Here is a 22,324-nt window from a genome sequence, read left to right as displayed (position 1 = left end):
AAACATATTACTCAACAATTCATGTGTTCTGGTTATTTCTCTCTCTCAAACTAAAATCACCATCCGGAGGCGAAAACCCCGACCAAGATAAGAGACGATAAGATTCTTTAAATGGATGTACATTGTCCAAATAAGATGTGATAAGATTCCTTAAATGGATGTACATTGTCCAAACAAAAGACGATAAAATTCCTTAAATGGATGCACAAGTGAAATTCCTTATACGTCATCCAAATGAAGTTCCCCAGGGGGTGTAAATCATTTTGAATGAAAGGCAATGTAAAGACAGAAAGAGGCCGTCCTTTAAGAAGGAACAACCAAATTCACATTTGGGCAAATTCTCTAAGTCCCTAAAGGGACGAAAAGGATATGCCAATGAAAATTTTCTAAGTCCCTAAAGGGACAAAAGGTACAGCCAAAGCAAACTACAGCAAACAGGAAAATGCAAGCAAGAAGTATTAACAAACCAGATGAATAAAGGTAAATGCATAGATATATATAAGGTTGCAAATTGTTCAAAGGCCTTAAAACAAACAGGGCATCCACATATGTAGAAGGTGTCTAATGGCCCCAAAACAAACAGGGCATGTCAAAGGAAAAAAAAAAAAAGAAGGCAGTAGAACCAAGCTAGGGGAACGTCATCTCCGTCCTTCTCAGCCCCAAGAGGATCCTCGCCAATGGTTGCAGTAGCCTGGGCTGCCTCGTCTACCTCGATCTCTTTATCAACACCTTGAAATCCAAATCCTGTGGGTCTGTCCCTGGGCCATGCTTTATCAAATACCTTCTTAACAATTCAAAACCTTTGAAGTACCACCTAAATAATATGGTATTATACTCGTTGGTAGTCTGAAAGGCATGGACGGCCTTGGCCACTGCAGCCTTTATCCTCTGGCCAGCTACTACAAGCTGATTGTATTTCTGCTTTACCAGTAGCTTCTCAGAATTCAGCTGCTTAGTCAAAACCTGGATCTGCTCTTTAGAAGTGTTTTGGGCATCCATAGCAGCAATTAAAACTTTTCGCAGACCAGAAGCCTCAGCCTCCAATGCCTCCACTTTGGACATGGCCACGACGATCTTCTCCTCATTGGCCAGGTATTGGGAAGTAATATGCATCGTCTCTCCTAACACCTAACAACAAAAAGTTTCATTATGACCAAGATTAGTGGGGACAGCTGAACACTTAAGGACAAAACAACAAGAATAAAATAAGGAAAGTTACCTGCACGAGTTTGTGAACATGATGGCTCACCATCTCATGGGAAAGCACGTCTGAATTCTCCTTTATATCTTCAGGAGTAAGGAGCTCATTTGCTCGATCCACGGCCGCCCTGGCATCAGCCTAGACACTAGAGCCTATCTTCTCCTTCCCTTTATCCCTCGTCTTTCGTTTCTTCGAAGGAAGGACGACCTCCTTAATTAAAATGCCAGGAGAAGCAGCATGACCTTCATCCAGGGTAGGGGTGGACGAACCCTTCTTCCCCGTCTCTTTTTATTTCTCCTTGTCAATAATCCTTAACCTCCTTTGGCCAATGCTAGAAAGGGGCTCGTTCTTCTTCCCCTTAACATTTGCATATATTTTCTTATTGAACTTGGTCATCATCTTTACACCAAAAAGTGAAAGGGATTAAAGCAAGGAAAAAGAGGAAAAGACGATTCGATATATCGAGACAACTCATGTTTCCTCTCTTCCCGATTAAGTGCACAGAGGATGAATGAGAAGGCTCTGACCCCAAACAATGACGCGCTAATGTGCGTGGATCAACCAGCTCATCAAAATCCTTGATGGTGCTTGTGTACTTGACAGCCTCTTGAACCCACTCCTTAAAGTTACCTTCAAGCTCAGGACGCTCTTTTACTACAAAACAGAAAACTACGTAAGATTAAAGGGATGACTAACATAAACAAAAGATTAAAAGAAAAAAATATCATAAGAGGCAAACGCACCAAGCTGAGGGGTCTCCCACCGGTGCAGCAACCTAGGGACACCCCCCCCCCCAAAGGTCGTCAAAAAGTGTCTCCCAACCATCGCCCAACACGAAGAAGTACCTAGACTTCTAGTAATGGAAGGATGACGAGAGGTTGATGACAAGGCAAGACTTTCTATCCCAGGGTAAAAATTCATGATACCTAAACTCCTTGGACTCTTTTAAGCAGTAGAAATGGACGAACTCATTAAGCATGATCATATCCCCATCAGCTATAGTCGTCCAAATCACCATGCAACTTATGACGATTCCTCAACAATTTGGCATAAGCTACCCTGGAGCAATGTTCAGGTGGTGAAGAAGCTCCATGATGAATGAATGGACTGGAAATCTGAGGTTGCATAAGAACGCAGCCTCATAAAAAAAAACCTCACCATGAGCAAAGGCACAAGCCTTCTCACCCTTCCTAGAAAGACGAACCCTGGTCTCATCAGGGAACTGAAACCTATCCTTGAACTTACTAAAGATGTCTACCTTCAAAATGCACTTTTCTTTAAGGGCATGGAAAGGATGAAGTGTGGCAGAAGTAGAAGGGTGAGAGGACGAAGGTACGAAAGAAGGCGCGGAGGTAGCTGTGTTTATCCCTACCCTAACCATGCCTATATTAGAAGATGAACCCCTCTCCAGATCACCCAATCTCACTTCGGACCCCGTACTTTCCCTCCTTAAATCCCCACACACAGAATTAAACCAAGCTAGGGATTTGTACAACAATGGATATAAGTCACCCAACACCAAACCAAGGCCACTATCACCTATAATGAAATCCCCAATTTGTGGGTATGGATCACTAGAGCAATATGAAAGTGCACCTAATGGGTCACTAGAAGAATCTACTAGCACCCCTAAGCGAGCAAAAAGGAAGCCGATGGAGGGAGAAGTGTGCCTAATTTCAAAGTAATCCACCATTAAGGAAAGTAACAAAATGCAAAAAGGAAATAGGAGCACAAAAGAAGGGAATACAGTAAAACTCTGAAAGGAAAAAGGCGTAAATAAAGGGCGTACTGGAAATAAGGAAGGAAACTGAGTAGACAAAGAGCAAAATGCGCAATTGTGAAGTCAGAAAAACCAAACGCAAAAAGAAATGAAGAAATGAGAAAAGAAAGGCAAGGGTAAAAAAGGTTTTCCACGAAACAATTAATGTGGGAGAAGAACCCCAAGCACCCCAACCAAAAAAAAAAAAATCTTCATATTCCTATGACCATCCAAAATATGGACGACCACGAAATAGGGGGGCAGCTGATAGTCCCGATCAAATCCTTGTCCATAGAGAAAAAGCAGTGGACGAGAGTAACTCCAAGATTCGTCCAACTAGTGGTGACCACTAGGCGAGGACGAATCTTTCCGTCCTCAATCATTAATGAAGCGTTACAAAACAATGATGAGCTCCCTTACCGTTGGAGAGATATCTCACCATTAACACCCTACAGAGGCGTTACTAATACGGAAATGAAACCACCATTAAGGCAGCATCAACAGCTAGAAGGAAGAAGCAAGCACCTATATATACCTACCCATAAAGCCTGATCACAGGTACAAAAGAAAACTCTAGCGCACACACACTAATATTCTAATACTCATCTCCTTATTCTAGCCATTCTAACTTTAGCATCGGAGACTTTGTGGCAGGCACCACACCAGTGGCCCACACTTCTTCCTTTCACCATCCATTTTCTCAAGATCAAGTTGGCTGTGGATGACCCCACTTTGGATGATCATTTTGACCGACAATTCGAGCATCATCAATTCCTTTCACAAAAGAAAGTAGCTTTCAAAGCTTATCTTTCTCAGTGTCACATTGACATGAATAACTCACCTATCATCTATGATGAAGTGCAAATTCATCAATCTAAATGAGTGCGTCCAGATGGAGCCAAGATGTTGTCTCTGTGATAAGAATGGTAGAACAGCTTCCTTAGAGTGGTCATTGGTGTGGTGCCTGCCACAACGTCTCCGATGCCAAAGTTAGTATAAAGAAACTCTTTAGGAAAAAATAATGCAATGTAACAAAGCAAGAAATATCCCTAAGCGTGTCCATCTACCTTGTGTTGGCAATGTGAGGGCTTTATATATGTTGCCTTGGATTCTAGCCATTGTGGTTGATATTGTGGTGTTAATGCATTTCTTGGTAACGCCTCCTGCTTAGTAATGGGGCTTTAATATGCTCCCAACGGTTTGTACAATTGGTTTTGTAACCGTCCGAGGCATTATTGGTGGTATTGAATGGTCCTGCTACCCTCGTCGGTGACGTGGGCACTTGTTTGGGCTCATCTTTAGAGAATGGCCTCGTCTGTCTTATTGAGTTCGTCTGCAATTGATTTCGTCAGTCCCATCAACCTAGAGTCTCTAGATCCCTATAGTTCAGCAGATCACGCAACCAACACCACCTTCCAACAGATTAAAAGTTAGATTAGACTTGATTTAAAAGTTTGCTTATTTCTTTAATATTTGAGTACCCAAAGCCAATCTTTAAATTGTTCATTGTACGAAACGTGATAATGCAAAGGCTTGAACTTACTTCACATAAGTTTTGTGTGTGTTTTAATTCGTATATAAATAGGACAGGTAGTATGATAATAATTTAGTACTTTTTTTTTTTTTTTGGCTGAAATAATAATATTACTTATTAGCGACTCATTGATTAATCTCATTAATATTCTTTTAGGTTTGTGCATAGAATGACTGTACTTAATAACTATTAAATGAATCAATTATCTTTTTTTATAAAAAAAAAAAATTATTAAGGTTATTGTAACAAAATTTTATTGTGTTTAGTTCAAAAAAGTACAGAACAAATACTACAACTCAGTTAGTTGATACTTTTAAATCAATCCCTATATAGTATATACACATTTAATTTACAATCCATACTAAAAAGGTTCTTTTAAATATGCAAATTATTTAGCATTTTAGTATATTTAATTGAGAACACAAAATTCAAGTGACTTGGCAATCTCTATTTACATTATACTAACTTTTTATTATTTATTATTTTTGTTAGGTTAAGCAACTTACACTTAAAACAAAATACACAAAATTACCAAATTGGTATAGAAAAAACAATATTATGCATCACATAGGATTAATGTGAATTAATTTAGTAGTAATACTTTTATCATTTCATGTTCTCTCTCTCTCTCTCTCATCTATATCCTGTAGTTCATAGGGATGGCCCAAATGTTGGTCCATTCCCACTACAATCATGATGCAAAAGTAAAAAAAAAGAACAAAGTTTGATAATGAAATAAGTGATCAATCCACCTCATGCACAAGAACGCACTGCCTTGCCTCTACATTACCAAACACTAGACCATCAATGTGCATTTTTGGTCCTTATTGGGCCTGTTCCCCACCTAATTATTATTATTATTTTGAGAATAGGGAGAGAAGTGTGGCAGTGCCTATGAACTTTAGTAAGGTCATAAGTTCGAATCATATATATACAAGATAATTGTAACTTGTTTTCTTTTTTACAAATGTTCATAATTGTAGGTTTGGGGTGTTTGATAAAAAACGTGTCCTTTCAAAAATATTAATGCACCCTAACCATAATCTATTCGTAAATAGCAAAAATTATTTTTCACAATCCTTATATCATGTAATATCTTTTTCACATGCAAGTCCCATAGTCATATATATATATATATATATATAGAATTTTCCAAGAAGAACATTATAAATTTGCAATTGTATGAGATACCATCTCCATAAATAGATTAAGTAGCATCCTTTGTTAATTTCTTATGGGGGGGAAACCTTTAAAATTAAACGCATTAGGACATCATGAATTAATTATATAAGGTCAAACTATCCTTTTCTTATTGGAATTTTCTCTAAAGAGAACAAATATTTCTCATTACATACACGTGCGAGCTTATGATGGGATTGAGCTGTTTAATCACAACAGCTAGTCACATAAAAGGCACGAACCTCATATCAAACAATTCCTACTTTGTTAATGCCAATAAGCTGGAAGCCTGTAACTTTTCTTTCTCTAAAAAAGCAGCACAACTTTCACACGAGAGAGAGGGAGTTACACCATGTAACTCTTTGCAATATTACATTAGTCTACAATTTTGTATTGGGTTACATGTTTTTATTAGTCTTAATATTCACGCTAAATTTGGTGTTAATAAGATTTTATTCACTATTTAATTCACAAACTCATTGTTTTGCATCTAATTTTTTTTTTTAAATGAAATGTAAACATTTTATGATGAAATGGTCATTGATTAAAGTTATAAAAGAAAAAAAAAATGTAAATATTTTATGATGGAATGATCATTGATCTTGGATTATCATAATATTTTGTAAACATGTAGAGGATAAGAAAATAATGTAATTTAATGGTCAAACATGTAAAATATAAGAACTTATACTAGTGTTATTTAAACCTAAACCTAAACAAAAGAGAGAGAGTTTTAATATAAAAAGTTTACAAACTGAGGTGATAATATACTTAACATATACTTATCGTCACACACACGTACACACATGTATATTCTATTCCAAACCCAAAGGTAGTTGGGTAAAACCCACAGTAATTTTTGGAAAAAAAAAAAAAAAAAAGCATATGCATGTCTATTGGACTGTCCCCTCCGTCACTCACATTAGTGAGAGCAGTTGAGATTCTACCAAAACAAAACCCGGTGCAGAAAAATCTGGGTGAAAATGGTTTTACATGAATGTCACTTTCATTAAGGGCTTCCCAAAGGGAACACAAAATGGTTGTTCAAGAATCATGGCTTTGCCCCCACTATCTGTAATGATGACATTTTACTCTAAAAACCAAAAAATATTATTAATGATGCGGCCCCTACTATCATCCTTTCATCAAGGTTCAATGCTTCTGCTTACACTATCATAACCCTCAATTCATGGCCCCCACTTTTTTTGCTTCATCGTATATCCTTAACTGTTTAGTCGGTGTCGGTTAGATCTTCTCAACCGTTGATCTCTTAATTATCATAGTCTTATTATTATCATCATAGATGATTTAATTAAATGTCTGTGATCATTTTATGAAAGCCCCAGAGAAAACCATATATTTAGGAAACTGATGAATTCAAATAGCTAGTAAGAAAGTATTTATAGATAATATTATATATATATATATAATATATATACATATATAGTATCACCCTTAAAAAAATTCATACATCTTTAGAATCCAAATCGAGACCTTATCTTCAGCCTCATTGTCAAAAAAGATTTCTACACTTTCATTTTTTGAGAGAAAACACTAGAAACTTTATTAATGAAAACTGGATATATCAATCTGAAGTACATACTAAACTAATTAGACTTTTTAGCAATTTACCACCCAAAAAAAAAAAAAGCAAACAACAACAACTCAGCCACAAGAGATAGTAATTGGTATAGGTTGTGGGGTTTATCACCATTTGATGAAGTGGGGCTAAGATTTTGACAAATGGGGGCCAAGATTTTGGAAAGAGAGGGACCAAAGTTGTACGTGAGTATCTCACTTGATACATATTCTTATGATTTTTTTTTTCTTTTCAAGTAAGGGGGCTGGCCCCTTTGGGCCCCACCTGATTCCAACTCTATCTTAGGAAATATCAGTCTAAAGTACATACTAAACTGATTAGACTTTTTAGCAATTTGCCCCAAAAAAAATAAAATAAATAAATGGCAAACAACAACAACTCAGCCACAAGAGATAGTAATTGGTTCAGGTTGTGAGTTTTATCACCATTTGATGAAGTGGGGCTAAGATTTTGACAAATGGGGGCCAAGATTTTGGAGAGAGGGGTACCAAAGTTGTATGTGAGTATCTCACTTGATGCATATCCTTACAATTTTTTTTTCTTTTCGGTAAGGGGGCTGGCCCCTTTGGGCCCCACCTGATTCCGTCTCTATCTTAGGAAATATCAATCTAAAGTACATACTAAACTAATTAGACTCTTTTGCAATTTGCCACAAAAAAAAAAAAAAAAAATAAAAATAGTAAACAACAACTCAGCCACAAGAGATAATAATTGATTTAGGTTGTGAGGTTTATCACAATTTGATGAAATGGGGCTAAGATTTTGACCAATGGGGACCAAGATTTTGGAGAGAGGGAGACCAGAGTTGTATGTGAGTATCTCACTTGATGCATATCCTTACTATTTTTTTTTCTTTTCAAGTAAGGGGGCTGGCCCCTTTAGGCTCTGCCCGATTCTGTCTCTATCTTAGAAAAAAGTTATATATTCGAAGAAATTTGGATGTACTATCGATAAAAACAAAAAGTTTTCAATAAAAAGTACGAGTTCATTCATTAAATTTTGGGAATCTATTATAGAGTAGGAATTTCAATTCGTTCATGAACTTGCCATAGTAAATCAAATCGTAAAAGACGAGTTTTTGTTTTTTAGGACCGTATAATAAGACATTGAATTTCCATTGGTCCATGAAAAAACATGAAATTGAAAGGAAAGTTCAACTTACTGAAATCATGCAAAGCACATTTACAAGTATACCCACTCTCTTTTTTATTTATTTCTTATGCAAAGTATGTATACGCCCTCTCTCTTTTCTATATGCATAAAAACATATATACATATATTCCAATTCTCCCATCATTTCCCAGCCAATCTCCAATAACGTTAGCCTAAGGATGAGTTACGCACTACCTTTGCTGCTATTTTTTCTTCTTCGATTAAACTATGCAATGTCCAAAGTCGAAGAATATCAAACATACATCATCCATATGGACCATACTCAGAAGCCTGTGTCTTTATTAACACATGAGTCATGGCATCGTTCCATTTTAAATTCACTGTCGTCTTCTCCTGGTGATGACCAGGAACTGTTATTGTACTCATACAACCATGTCATGCATGGCTTCAGTGCGAGGCTTACACCCTCTCAGCTATCTGAGGTTGAGAAATCTCCGGCTCACCTCGCCACATACCCGGAGTCCTTTGGCAAGCTGTTGACAACCTACTCCCCTAAGTTTCTTGGGCTACAACAAAATGTTGGCATATGGCCCGCTTCCTCATATGGAGAAGATGTGATTGTAGGTATCCTTGATACAGGAATTTGGCCAGAGAGCGAGAGTTTTAATGACGAGGGTATGTCACCAGTGCCACAAAGATGGAAAGGCAAGTGTGAGAATGGCACAGCATTTAGCCCTTCATACTGCAACAGGAAGCTCATTGGGGCTCAATCGTTTAGCAAAGGACTCCAAGCTGCAGGTATTAATATATCCAAGGAACAAGATTTCAGCTCTGCGAGAGACTTCCTAGGTCATGGTACACACACATCATCCACAGCGGTGGGTAACTATGTACATGGTGTAAGTCACTTTGGTTATGCAAGAGGCACAGCCAGGGGCGTAGCTCCTCGTGCACATCTTGCCATGTACAAGGTTGGTTGGGCAACAGACACAAAAGAGTCTTTTTCAACCGATGTTCTGGCTGGTATGGACCAAGCAATTGATGATGGGGTTGATATCATGTCTTTGTCCATTGCCATGGATCGGACTTCTTATTTCACTGATATCATTGCCATAGGTTCTCTTTCGGCAATTGAGAAAGGGATTTTTATTGTCTGTGGTGCTGGAAATGATGGAGATTTTAAAACAATACATAATGGAGCACCTTGGATAACAACTGTTGGGGCTGGCACAATTGATCGAAGTTTCCACGGAAAAGTGACTCTAGGAAATGGGGTTACCATTGGAGGCACATCATACTATCCAGAGAGTGGTTTCATTACTAATTTACCTTTGTACTATGGCACACGCAACAGGAGCAAAGCAATTTGCAACTACAAATCTTTGGATAAAAAGGAGGTTATTGGTAAGGTAGTCATCTGTGATTATAGCGCCAAGATTAAAGTTTCTGAACAGATTGAAGAGGTCGAGAGCGCAGGTGGTTATGGAGCTATCTTCTTGACAGATGCATCATTCTCTTTCTTACCAAATGAATACTCCATTCCGAGCCTTATTGTGCCAACTGCTTCAGGGACTCGGGTTAAAGAGTATGTGACAAAGGTGAGAAATCCAATAGTGAGTGACATGAGGTTTCTATTAACAAGGTTCAGTACCAAGTCTGCACCTCAAATCGCCAAGTTCTCTTCAAGGGGTCCAAGCACAATCAGTCCAGGAGTTTTAAAGCCAGATATTCTAGCTCCAGGAGTTGATGTGCTAGCTGCATTTTCACCCATATTTCCGTACATCCGAGTAGGAAAATATTATTTGGCTTCAAATTATGTTTTTCAATCAGGCACATCAATGTCGACTCCACATGTTGCTGGCGTTGGAGCTTTACTAAAAGCAATCCACCCTAAATGGAGCCCAGCAGCTATCCGATCAGCTATGATGACCACAGCCTATGTCAAAGACAATACTGGCAAGTTTTTTAAAAGCCAATTGACAAATTCTTCTTCCTCACCTCTAGACTTTGGTGCTGGCCATATCAATCCAAACAAAGCCATGGATCCTGGACTGATTTATGATATGGGTCTGCAAGATTATATTGAATTTGTGTGTGGCCTGGGGTACACTAAGAAGCAAATGATTCTTCTCCTTAGACGAACTCGATGGAGTTGCAACCACAAATCTATTCATGATCTAAACTATCCCTCTTTCATGGCTGTACTCTCCAACAAAACTAGATATCCAGTGACAATGAAGTTTAACAGGGTTGTGACAAATGTTGGCAATGATAAATCTGTTTACCGAGCACATTTGGAGAACATTCCAACCGGAATGAGAATAAGTGTCAAACCGAGTATTCTTTCCTTCACCCGCAAACATCAGAATCGAAGCTTTGTTGCGAGTGTTGGGCTTGATAAGCTTGATGGAGAATATCCAATTCCAACGGTATTTGGTTTTCTCAAATGGATTGATCAAGATAGCCACATAGTATCAAGCCCCATAGTGGCTATCAAATATTAGCGGACAATATATATGGGCATGTTCACATGCTAAATATTAGCTATTGTAGAGGGCGTCCTGGCTATCTGTCTTCTCAGGTCAAGTAGTGGTTATTCATCTTGAAAATCTGTAAGTGCTGTGTTATAACTATATGCTGGGTTTGTATATGAGAATAAATGTGTTAAACATGAATCACAATAAATGTGCTAAATATCTGAAGTTTTTTTTTTTCCTAGAAAGCTTTCTTCCCTTTTTGTGATCTTTATTTTCCTGTTTGAGGACTGTCATCGAGGGCAAAGCATTCAAGACATTTCTATACTAGTGCTTGTAAGATATTAAAGTCTCTTAACGTGTTAAGCATAATGTCATAGTTTCGTATATGCTGGTTTGGCATTATCTTGCTCCCGCCCATGACCAATGAAAGCTGACCTCTACCGAGTCAATCGAACAGTCAGACTAGGCGGTTGACAATGGGTGTGTTTGGATTGAACTTATTATTATTGAAACTGAAAACTGAAAACACTGTAGCAAAAGAATATTTTTAAATGTGTGAATAATACCGTGGGACCCATTTTTAATATTTTTTATTACATAAACAGTGCATGAACAGTGCGTAAACAGTGCGCGCACTGTTCATGCACAGATTTTTTGTACCCCAAAGTCAAAAAATGCGGCCAAAAAAAAAAAAAAGAGGAAAACACATTTGCTGAAATGCAAACGCGGAATCCAAACCCCACCAATGAATAAGGTGGTGGTCGGTAGAGGCTTCAGTTTAGACATGGCAAAACGGGTTAGAATTTTCTGACCTAACTCGATCTGACCCAAAAAATACTTGATCCAAATATGATTTTTTTACCTAAAGCAAAAATGGGTTGACCCGATCGACCCGTGTTTTTGCGAGTCAACCCGACCCGAATCCAAACCATTTTTTTAAACTTTTTTATTTTGTTTAAAAAAATAAATAATAAAATTAAGACAATATTGGTTTAATTATTTGTTGTGAGTTTTAAGGAAATAATTGAGACATTTACATATTTTTATGCAAATTAATTGAAAGATGAATTATTGAGCATTCTGTAATGAGTAAAGATTTTTAAATATTAAATAACAATATGCATATCAAGATAATCTGGTTACAGTATAGTTAAAAATATAAATTTAAAATTGTAGACATGTGTGAGAAACATTCACAAGTGTAAAAATAGTGAAGCCAAAGTATCAAATTAACATAAATTATGAATGCTTAGACCTATTTTTTAACAATTTATGTCCAAAATAAACGGTTTTTTAAAATAAATTATAATATTTCCTAGAGTGTGTGCTACTTAAAAATGATATAATATTAATAAAAGAGACCGTGTATAAATAAGTAAACAATCAAACTTTAATATATATCTCAAATTGAAATAGAGTGACAACCACAATTAACAATAGATTAAAAAATTAATTTTCAAAATTGTAAATTTCTTATATGTTTTTATTCTTTGTTAAATGAATTATCCAATAAGCCATTTGTAATTTTATATTATATTTTGAGATGTTGATAATGTGTAGAAATAAAACTTGTGTATCTGTTTTACTTATTTTTGTATTATTTTGTTTTAAATAGCAATGTTAGAATTTGTATAATTTTAAAATTATTGAATAAATATTAATAAGTGCAATTCATTCTTAATATAAGTGGTGAATTCAAAGTAATGCATTTTATATCAAGTAATACGTTGTATAACTTTTTAAATAGCAAATACATGTTGTTTTCTTTAAAAAAATTAAAAAAAAAAAAAAATCATGTGAAAATTATGGGTCAACCCGACCTGCAACCCAATTGACCCGAACCCTTTTTTAACCCGCTTAAAATGACTAATTTTTGACCTGTAACCTGTTTGAGCAGCAACCCGATCCGACCCAACCCACCCGTTTTCATTTTCTATGTTGCTACACCGGCCAGTTCAAAAAATTGTTCATTTTTTTTTTTTAATTCCAACAAGGAATCGAACTGGACGATCTATTTTATAGATTATATATATTCTCAACCCAGATCGGAGCCAACTCAGTTGACGAGGTAAGATTCGATGAGAGTTTGAACTTGTTAGATTTTATGAAAACATGAAAAAGATAATATAGGAGGGGAACAAAAGGTTTGCGTTGTAAGGTCTAACGGTCTAGTCCACAGTGAAAAGCCCTATAGTAATAAGGTCCAATCCAAATAAGAAAGCCCTATAGTAATGACTTTAAGGCCCAATCCAAATTAGAGAAAAAAAAAGCCCCATCTTGTGAGTTAATAGTTGATTTAAAAAAAAAAAAAAACAAAAGTTCACATACCAATAATAAATAAATAAAGACCCCATCCCAATAATTTTTTTGAGATAAATAATTATAATTTTTAACTTAAAGTTGATAAAATGCTGGTTTAGATTAATTAAAATAACCATATTATCCGATTATATATCAACTGAATATTGAGATGTTAGCAAAATTTAAATACAAAAACTTAAAATAATAATTTTGTATCTTAAGAAGAGAGAAAAATTTAAATATTGTAATGTAATACAAAATTTTTAATTTTTTGAATGTAAAAAAGATCTCATTTAGGGTCAGTTTGAGATCCGCTTATTTTGTTTAAACTGAATTTTTTTACTGAAAATACTATAGATAAAGGTAAAAGTTAGTTGAAATAATACAGTAAGACATATAAATAATACCAAAAAGTGCAATGAGGCTCATAAATAATAGCAAAAATAAGCTGAATAGTAAAATAAATTGGCAAAAAATAAGCTAGCCAAATAGACACTTAGGGTCTGTTTGGATCATACTTATTTGCTGAAAACTAAAAACTTATTGCTGAAAATATTGTAGTAAAATAATTTTTAAATATGAATAGTGTCATGTGGGACCCAACAAAATATATAATCTCCGTTTATCTTGAAGTTGACTGAAAAGTGCACAGTTGCCATGGGATCCACCTTCCAAATGCCAAACGCAAAACGCCAGCTAAAACGTGCAATCCAAACTCATTCTTAGAATTATCACCCTTAAACCTCAAACTGTATTTTTGTTTGAATGTACTAATATTGTTGTATGAACCACTTCTCCTACCTTACATAAAGGCCTCTTATTTGTGTGTAATATACATAATATTTAGTCCTTCCATGCTATTATTAGAACAATGGTTATAGCCTCTCTGGGCATATGTTTTAGTGGTTTTTTTTCTTTCTAGAGTCCCCACTAGCAATGTTGTTCATATTAGTACTTTTCACCCATCCATATGTAGCCAATATCATATCTAAGCCCATTGAGTTTCTTTTTGAACTTCCAAATCTCATAACTAGGAAAATCTAAAAACGCATCAACCCTGAAGAGGATAAGATTAGAATGACAGATCCATCCAAATGAACTTGACAATATTAGATTAATAAACTGATAGTAGACGGATTCTAGAGGTGGATGGATCCTCGGTTCACGGGAGCAAGGTGGATGGATCTCCATGGCCACTTGGCCTCTACATGATTTAAGTGACCTCCAAGTAATCCTAAAAGGAAACAATTTGCGTCTTACGATTAACCCTAGTCGATAGAGTCCCAGTATGACTCGAAACCTAACATGGGAAGAATCTTGTGATATGCGCCCATTAATGATGATCTTCTCCATAAGGAAAAGACTTCCCACGCAAGAAAGAAAGGTCGATTCTACATCACTATAAAACCCAAAGGCTTTTAGAAAACAAGGTACACATAATTTATCCCAACTTTAGCACTCTAGAGTTGTGAAAAAATTCTCTAACTTAACCTTCAGAGAGTCTTTAGCCGGTACCACACCGGTAATCTCCTAGGATTTTCTTTGTTGTTGTTTGGCAAGCCTTGTTTCGAGCATGTGAGTATCGTATAGCTTACTGACGATTTTCGGTATCATCAAGCCCAATACCATTGAAAGCACTTCCAATGGGCTCTCCACAACCTCACCTGCCTCTATTAGATTTATTTGCATCATGGCGCAATTGAGCTAGTGGTTGCACTGAAAAGTTGTTGATAAGATCATTGTGGAAAGCCATCAAGAAATCTAGCATAGAGAAATAACATAACGAAAATTTCAATTTCTGTTGACATATGGTTTGATGTGTATGGCTGAAGTTGTAACGTAGTTGCATATATATGCGTGGGCTATATCTTTAAACTCCGGGACTTGGAGTGATCCTAGTATGGATTCTATTTACTTGAAAGATAGTGAATTAGAAGTCATCCGAAGTGTACTATAAAAATAGTGTGTCAAAGGGCATGTACTACGATGTACACAAATTGGCCATGTTTGCACACTGACACCAATCTATGGGAAGTTTATAGATGAAAGTTAGCATGGGAAATAACCATAGTACCATGATGCATGCTAACTAGACCTAAAACCATTGATTATGGTGTAAACTCAAATGGGAGGTGTTAGTTTACAGTTGTGATGGGTGATTACAGCATAATATGATGTATCCTCATATATACTAACACCCACATAATGGATAATATATATTGATTCGCAAATTCACAAATTGCAAATTTATTACTATTTTTGTAGAATTGTTAGTGTATTTCGGATATAACATATATATATGTCACATCTGTTCATGGGAAGATATGCCTATTTGTTCGTGTCTATAAATAGTAAGACCCTCATTTGTTTTGGATAGTACTAATTTCCTCTGCAGAGATATTATTGTTTTATGTTTGCGATCACCACCCTAGCTAATATGGATATAATCCAATAAAACTGAGTAAATATTTTTTCTCTTCTGTACAAAAATAAAGCTTTTGGAATTTAGGTCATTAGTGATTTTGTTATATGTGTACTAGCCTCATTACACATACTTTGAGGGCGCAGTGAGTTTTTTTTCTCTTTTTTTTCCTCTTTTTTTTTTTTTTTTTTTTTCTTTCTAGTGTCGTAATTTTCCTTTTTTTTTATAAAATGTTTGGATAACTTTATTTTGAAGATATGAATTGATAGAAAAGTGTAATATTTTGTAGGCATTTTCAGTGAAGTTGGAGATATATTTTTACCGAATCACTCTCATGTTTTTTCCTAGTTAAATGTAAGACTTATGCGTTTTTTTGAACCACATAAAAGTCCAATCCAAAAAGAAAAATCCTTTTATAGATAGTATAGATAGATAAAACCAAAGATAAAAGAAAGAAAACAATCACTTACGACACAAATGAATGGTCAAAGATTACATAACAAATGAATGACATCCACAAAGATCTCGATGGAAACATTACACAAGCCTGCCTCTTTCAATTATGAGATGCATCATGGTGCTAAAACCAAATCATTCAATCAAGAGATAAATACAAAAAGTTCCAGACCAGAAACCAAATCTTCAGCCTCATCTTCAAGAAAGGGAGATATATATGGAGAGAGATTTTTTCTTGGATTGATATGGTTATTTTTCACACACAGCTCTTAATTATGGAATTTTGATAAGGTTGAAGTAGTATAATTTGATACTAAATATTTTTTAATCTAGCATCCCTAGCTTTTTAAAATTCCCCCCACCATCTTATATTTTTTATTAAGTTAAAACACAAATCTGTAACTAAAACATTTAACTATTAATTGGCCCCCAGGAATTTTTTAAAACAATATAAATCAATCACTAATGCATCATTTTTTTTTCCTTTTTCATCCTTATACAACACATAGTTCATATCCAACATATATTTTCCTAAAAATAGACATGTCTCTATAAATAATTATTGTATTATTCTTTTATATCTTATTATAGCATACTAGTTCATTAATTCAAGTATATTCAAGATATATGAGAAGAACAAGAAATAGATAATTAAATCTATTAAATAAAAGCAATTTCATTTACCAACAATAAAACTTTGTTATTTTGCTTTTGGAGAATTAGACATATTGACACTGTGTTATTATTTTTATGTTTTACCTTTAAAAATAAAGGAAAATTGGATTATTAAGAGTTAGAAATCCATATTGCATCTGTCATTTATGAAAATAATTTTTTTTTCTTTATTTTCTATTATTGTTTTATTTTTCTTATATTGACTTATATATGTTTAAAGTATAAAATGATGTTAAATTTTAACATTTTTTATAACTATAAATATACTTAAACTCTATAATCACTAAATTATTTAATAAAAAATTTCGATGAATATTATTTTATTTTGAAGTAAATGTTTTTGTTATATATGCAATTTAAAAAAATAAAATAAAAAATCATGTTACATACATACTATATGTGTAGATAAATTTATAAGGGCAAGTGGATTTTAGTTAGCTCAACTAGTAAAGTCTCTTATGATTGAATAAGTGATCTGGGGTTCAATCCCCGTCTATACCAAAAATTCAATTGATGTCTTGGTCTGATGATAAAGAACTATCATCAGAAATGGACGCTATAGGTTGAAACTCTCTCAAAAAAATATATAAGGGCAAGACTTAGATACTGTTCCTTAGGTTCCCTTCTTAAAATTCTACCATATGGATTTTTCCTCATGGGATGGAAGTGTATTTTTTATTTAAGTAGTCACATGGCTCAATCTTAAGTGGGAACTTAAGGAACAGTATTTAAAGTATCGTACCTAAGTTTTGTCCAATATATAATATCTTATCTGTATTTAACATATATATAGTTTCACCCTTTAATAAACATTTCCACACATCTTTAGAACCCAAGTATTGAGAGAGAGAGAGAGAGAGAGAGAGAGAGAGAGAGAGAGAGAGACCATAGTTCTCACACATTAATTATGGGTAAGACTCTTCTCCCATTTAAAACTCTCTCATTCTCTCCTTTTTTTATATTCTGGTAGTCCAACCATCCAAAGATTAAACAAGCCCACGTCAAATACAACTTCTCTCTCAATTTAGTCCTTTTTTTCACTTTTTTTCATATCCCTCTCTTATCAAATTCCACTTCAATACTACAGTCAAAAATTGGCGAAAACCACATTTTCGTCCCTAAATTTTCACGCAATTCCTACTTTGGTCTCTAACTTTTATTTGCACCACTTTTACTCCATTTCCTGAAAAACGCGTTTCGTTTTTGTCTCTGCCGTTACATCAATGACGGAAAATGTACACATGACAAATGGAGTGCACTATTGGCACACTAAAAGCTAACGTGGTCATTAAAATAATAATAAAAAATGTTATTTGGCACTAAAAAATGCCATGTCAGCATCTAAATTAAAAAAAAATTTAAAACCAAAAATCACATGAATTGAAATCTAAGAGTATTTTGAACAAGAACAACAAAAACACAAACTCATATCTAAGAACACAAATCCACAAATTATAAAATAAAAAAATTAAAAAAAAAAACCTCAAAAACTAAATTTTTAGCACTCCCACAACCTCACTCGCTCCCTCGAAACAAAACCCTATCTTTCTCCTTCTCTCTCTCTCTCTCTCTATCTCTCTCTCTCTCTCTCTCACGGCCCAACCACCATCGCTGCCACCCAACCTAGTCCAACCATTGTCGCCACCCCTTCTCCCTCTGTTGCCACCTTACTCCCTCCCTCACTCCTTCACAATCATTCCTCTCTCTCTCTCTCTCTCTCTCTCTCTCTCTCACGTCCTCCCTCACTCCTTCACAATCATTCCTCTCTCTCTCTCTCTCTCTCTCTCTCTCTCTCACGATCTCCTTCATCCCGATCTGCCCTTCTCTCTCTTTCCCTCATTGTAAGTTTTGACTTTTGTGAAATTTGGGTTGGGAATTGGTGATAGTTATATGGGTTTTGTGGCTTTTTTCTTCTAAGTGTAAATTTTATATTTAATGAATTGTTATGGGTTTTTTGTGTGATTTTAGAATTATTTGTTCAATTTAGTAAATTTAAGTTCTTGATTGTTGATTTTGTTAGGTTTGGATGATGATGATGAGCGGTTTGTTGTTAGGGATTCTTTGATTCTAAAAGATCTTGGTCGAGTTCAACAAAAGAAAATAAATTTTGGAGTTTTCCTCTTTTTGAATTTTTTCTGTTGTTTTTGTTTATTCAAACACTAGAAAGGTTTCACCTAAACTTAGACAAAAATGATCCTTCGATGTTGTTTGGTTCCTAAGAAAAGCAAAAGAAAACTGGTTCCTAAGAAAAGCAAAAGAAAACGAATTTTCAGTTTTTTTTTTTTTTTTAATTTCTGGGTTTGTGTTCTTATATCTGAGTTTGTGTTCTTGTTGTTCTTGTTCAAGACACACTTAGATCTCAATTCATATGATTTTTGGTTTTTAATTATGTTTTTTAATTTAGATGCTGACATGGCATTTTTTAATACCAAACAACATTTTTTATTATTATTTTAATGGCCACGTCAGCTTTTACTGTGCCAACAGTGCATTCTGTTTGCTACGTGTGTATTTTCCGTCTTTGATGAAACAACAGAGACAAAAACGAGACACGTTTTTAGGATAGAGAGTAAAAGCGGTGCAAATAAAAGTTAAGGATCAAAGTAGGAATCACATGAAAATATAGGGATGGAAATGTGGTTTTTGCCTAGAAAATTCTATCATCTTCTCTCAGTGCTACATTGAGCATAAGGATTAATCTAGCTTGCTATTTAATTGAAGCCAATCGACTCCTATATATGCCATGACACTCAAAAACCCATCATCATGACAAGGATTAAAAAAAAAATCTACAATCTAGTTGCAATCACACTTGGCCAAGGCATTGGCATAGCGCATAGCTTAGTTTATGCTACATACTATACTAAACTGGTCAGACTTTTTAGCAATTTACCATCAAAAAAAAAAAAAACTTTCAAGCAACCAACAACAACACAGCCACAAGAGATAATAAATTTGTTTAGGTTGTGAGGTTTAACACCATTTTTATTATGTATTAATCACAACAAGTTAATCCATAATTGTGAAAAAACTTGTATCACTAAATTTATTTGATATATATACACAAAATTTAATAATAAAGATATGTGTTTGAGTTAAGAGCTTGGCAACTCACTAAGAGCATTCACATCAAGATTGCTAAAAACTTATATATAAAAATAAAAAATAAAAACCCATTTTAGCAATTCATCCCACAAAAAACACACTACATCAATGTTGCTATACTTAATTTTTTAGCAACTTTTAGCTACAATAAACTATCATTTTTGACAATCTGCAGTAGCTCAAAACTTATAAAAATAATAATATTTTATTACTCTTCAATTAAAATATCATTTCTCTCTCTCTCTCTCTCTCTCTCTCTCTCTCTCTCTCTCTCGTTTCTTTTTCTTCCATTGGACTCTTTTTCTTCTCTCTTTTCTTCTTTCTTTCACTGGCTCTCACTTTTCTTCTTTCTTTTTCTTCCACTAGGGACTCTCTTTTCTTCTCTCTTTCACCAGCCTCTCTCTCCCTTTGTCCATCGGTTTATGGTGGTTGATGGTGCATGGGTATGGTTTGTGGTGGTGGCTAGTGGTGGGTATTTGTTTGATGGGTTTTTGTGGTGGATCAGTGGTGGTTGATGGTGGGTGGGTATGAAGTTTTAGGGTTTTTTTTTTCTTTTTTCTTTTTTTCGGGTTTGTGATTTGATTTTGGGTTTGTTTTTGTTTGTGATTTTTGTGGTTGTGGGTGGTGGTGGCTGTGGTAGTAGGTGTGGGCAGTGGTGGCAATGGGTGTAGGTTTGAGTTCGTGATTTAGTTGTGATTTTATTTTGGGTTTGTGATTTTGGTGGTTGGGGGTTGAGGCTATGGGTGGAGGGGGGTGTGGGTGTGGGTAGTGGAAGAAATGAGATTGAGAATAAAAAATAATAAAGATATAATATTTTAAGGAAAAATTACATTTTACTCACATCTGGTTCGCCCGAAAAATACTTCGTCTACTTATAGTTTAAAATTGGCACTTTACCCACCTGAGATTAACTCCATTTATCTTTTGGTACCCACTTCTGTTAAAAATAATAGTAAATTTATATTTTTGTTACCCTTTTATGTCTCTTTCCTCTCAAAACATAAAAAACTAAAAAATCAGGGAAAAAAAAATCTAAAAGTTAGGTTTTGTAAAAATTAGAACCTAACTTTTAAATTTTTCTTTTCATGGATTGACTTTTAAATCTTCTATTTTAACACATTCTCCTCTTTCTATAGAACACACACATAAACAAAGCTATCTGTGTGTAAAAATGTTAGAATTCCGTACCCCTTTGGAATCCAATCGGGTTGTTAATGGACCCTGGGTTCGAAATTGTTTGCAATGGAACTGGAGCATTCTTAAAAAAAAAATTAAAATGGAAGTGCTGGAAATCGCTAGTTCTGGTAGAAGCGGTTTGACAGAGAATAAGGTTCGCGTCAAAGGTGGTTCAGTAATCTCTTCGAATCCCAATTGTACGAGTATGAGAACCGGAGTTATGAACCTTAAAGGAAGTCCTTTTACCTTCTCTTATTCCAATAACTTTTTCGTTTCGTTTGGTTGCAACATAATAGCAACAATTGAAGAAACTGATGAAGAGATTGTTGGGTGCAAATCTCGTTGTAACACAAGCTTGATAAACAGAGCACCTAATTCAGGCTCAGGCTTCAACCACTGCACAAGCTCGATCCCTTTTGGTCTTCAAGCATTTGATGTAGATTTTGTAAGCACGGATAACACGGTCCTAGAGGGATGCAACTATGGTTTTTTATTAAACAATAGTCGGCCGGAGATGGTAGAGTCCATTAAAACTATGGAAAAATTTGGTTTCACTCCTATGGTGCTGGATTGGCAGATATATAATTGGACCAATGGTTGGCGTGAGATGCTCGATTCCTTCAACAATAGACAAGATTTCCAGTGTGATTTTGACACTTCAAGTTCCGGTTCTCATGGGAGTGATGCGAAATTTTTGCGCAACACAATATCAAATCACTACGACGAGATTTCGTAGTGATTTTTGCACAACATAGACTTTGTTTATGTGTGTGTTCTATAGAAAGAGAGGAATGTATTAAAACAGGAGATTTAAAAATTTATACATGAAAAAAAGATGTAAAAGTTAAGTTTTAATTTTTACAAAACCTAGCTTTTAGATTTTCTTTTTCCTTGATTTTTTAGTTTGTTTATGTTTTGAGAGGACAGAGACATAAAGGGTAACAAAAATACAAATTTACCCATGTTTTTAACAGAAGTGGGTAACAGGAGATAAATAAAACTAACCTCAGGTGGGTAAAATTTTTAAACCACGAGTAGGCAAAATGTTTTTCGGGTCTAGGCCTACCATGCCAAAGGCTAACAAACCTCAAGCGACCCACCTCCAATAGAATTAATTAAGGTTTCGTTGAACATAGCAAGATCGAGTCCCGAACCATTTACAGCAAAAATCTCCAAATTTAACACAGCACTCTAATCACCACCAAAGAAGTAAGCTCAAAACCCAAGGTATAGCTAATAAATCTAAAAAACTATTAGAGGGTGAGATGAGCTAACGTCCAATAAGTAGCATAATTAATGGGGGTGGGAGACAATGCAAGTTTCATC

The 22,324-nt window shown here is 35.0% G+C and overlaps 1 protein-coding gene across 1 annotated transcript; it reads left to right on the top strand.

Moving 5' to 3' along the window:
- Nucleotides 1–8,513: 8,513 nt before the first annotated feature.
- Nucleotides 8,514–11,100, top strand: LOC112029020 (subtilisin-like protease SBT1.8). The gene has a single exon (XM_024061703.2). It carries the CDS (start codon nucleotides 8,605–8,607, stop codon nucleotides 10,888–10,890), a length of 2,286 nt encoding a protein of 761 aa, XP_023917471.2. The 5' UTR covers nucleotides 8,514–8,604; the 3' UTR covers nucleotides 10,891–11,100.
- Nucleotides 11,101–22,324: the final 11,224 nt, after the last annotated feature.

Source organism: Quercus suber, unplaced genomic scaffold, assembly GCF_002906115.3.
Source record: "Quercus suber isolate HL8 unplaced genomic scaffold, Cork oak 2.0 scaffold_520, whole genome shotgun sequence".
NCBI lineage: Eukaryota > Viridiplantae > Streptophyta > Magnoliopsida > Fagales > Fagaceae > Quercus > Quercus suber.
The sequence above is the reverse complement of the archived record's forward strand: the minus strand, read 5'-3'. Positions and strand labels throughout refer to the sequence as shown.

Excerpts from the sequence above, each read along its gene's own strand:
- LOC112029020 (XM_024061703.2), top strand. The coding sequence starts at position 8,605 with ATGAGTTACGCACTACCTTTGCTGCTATTTTTTCTTCTTCGATTAAAC.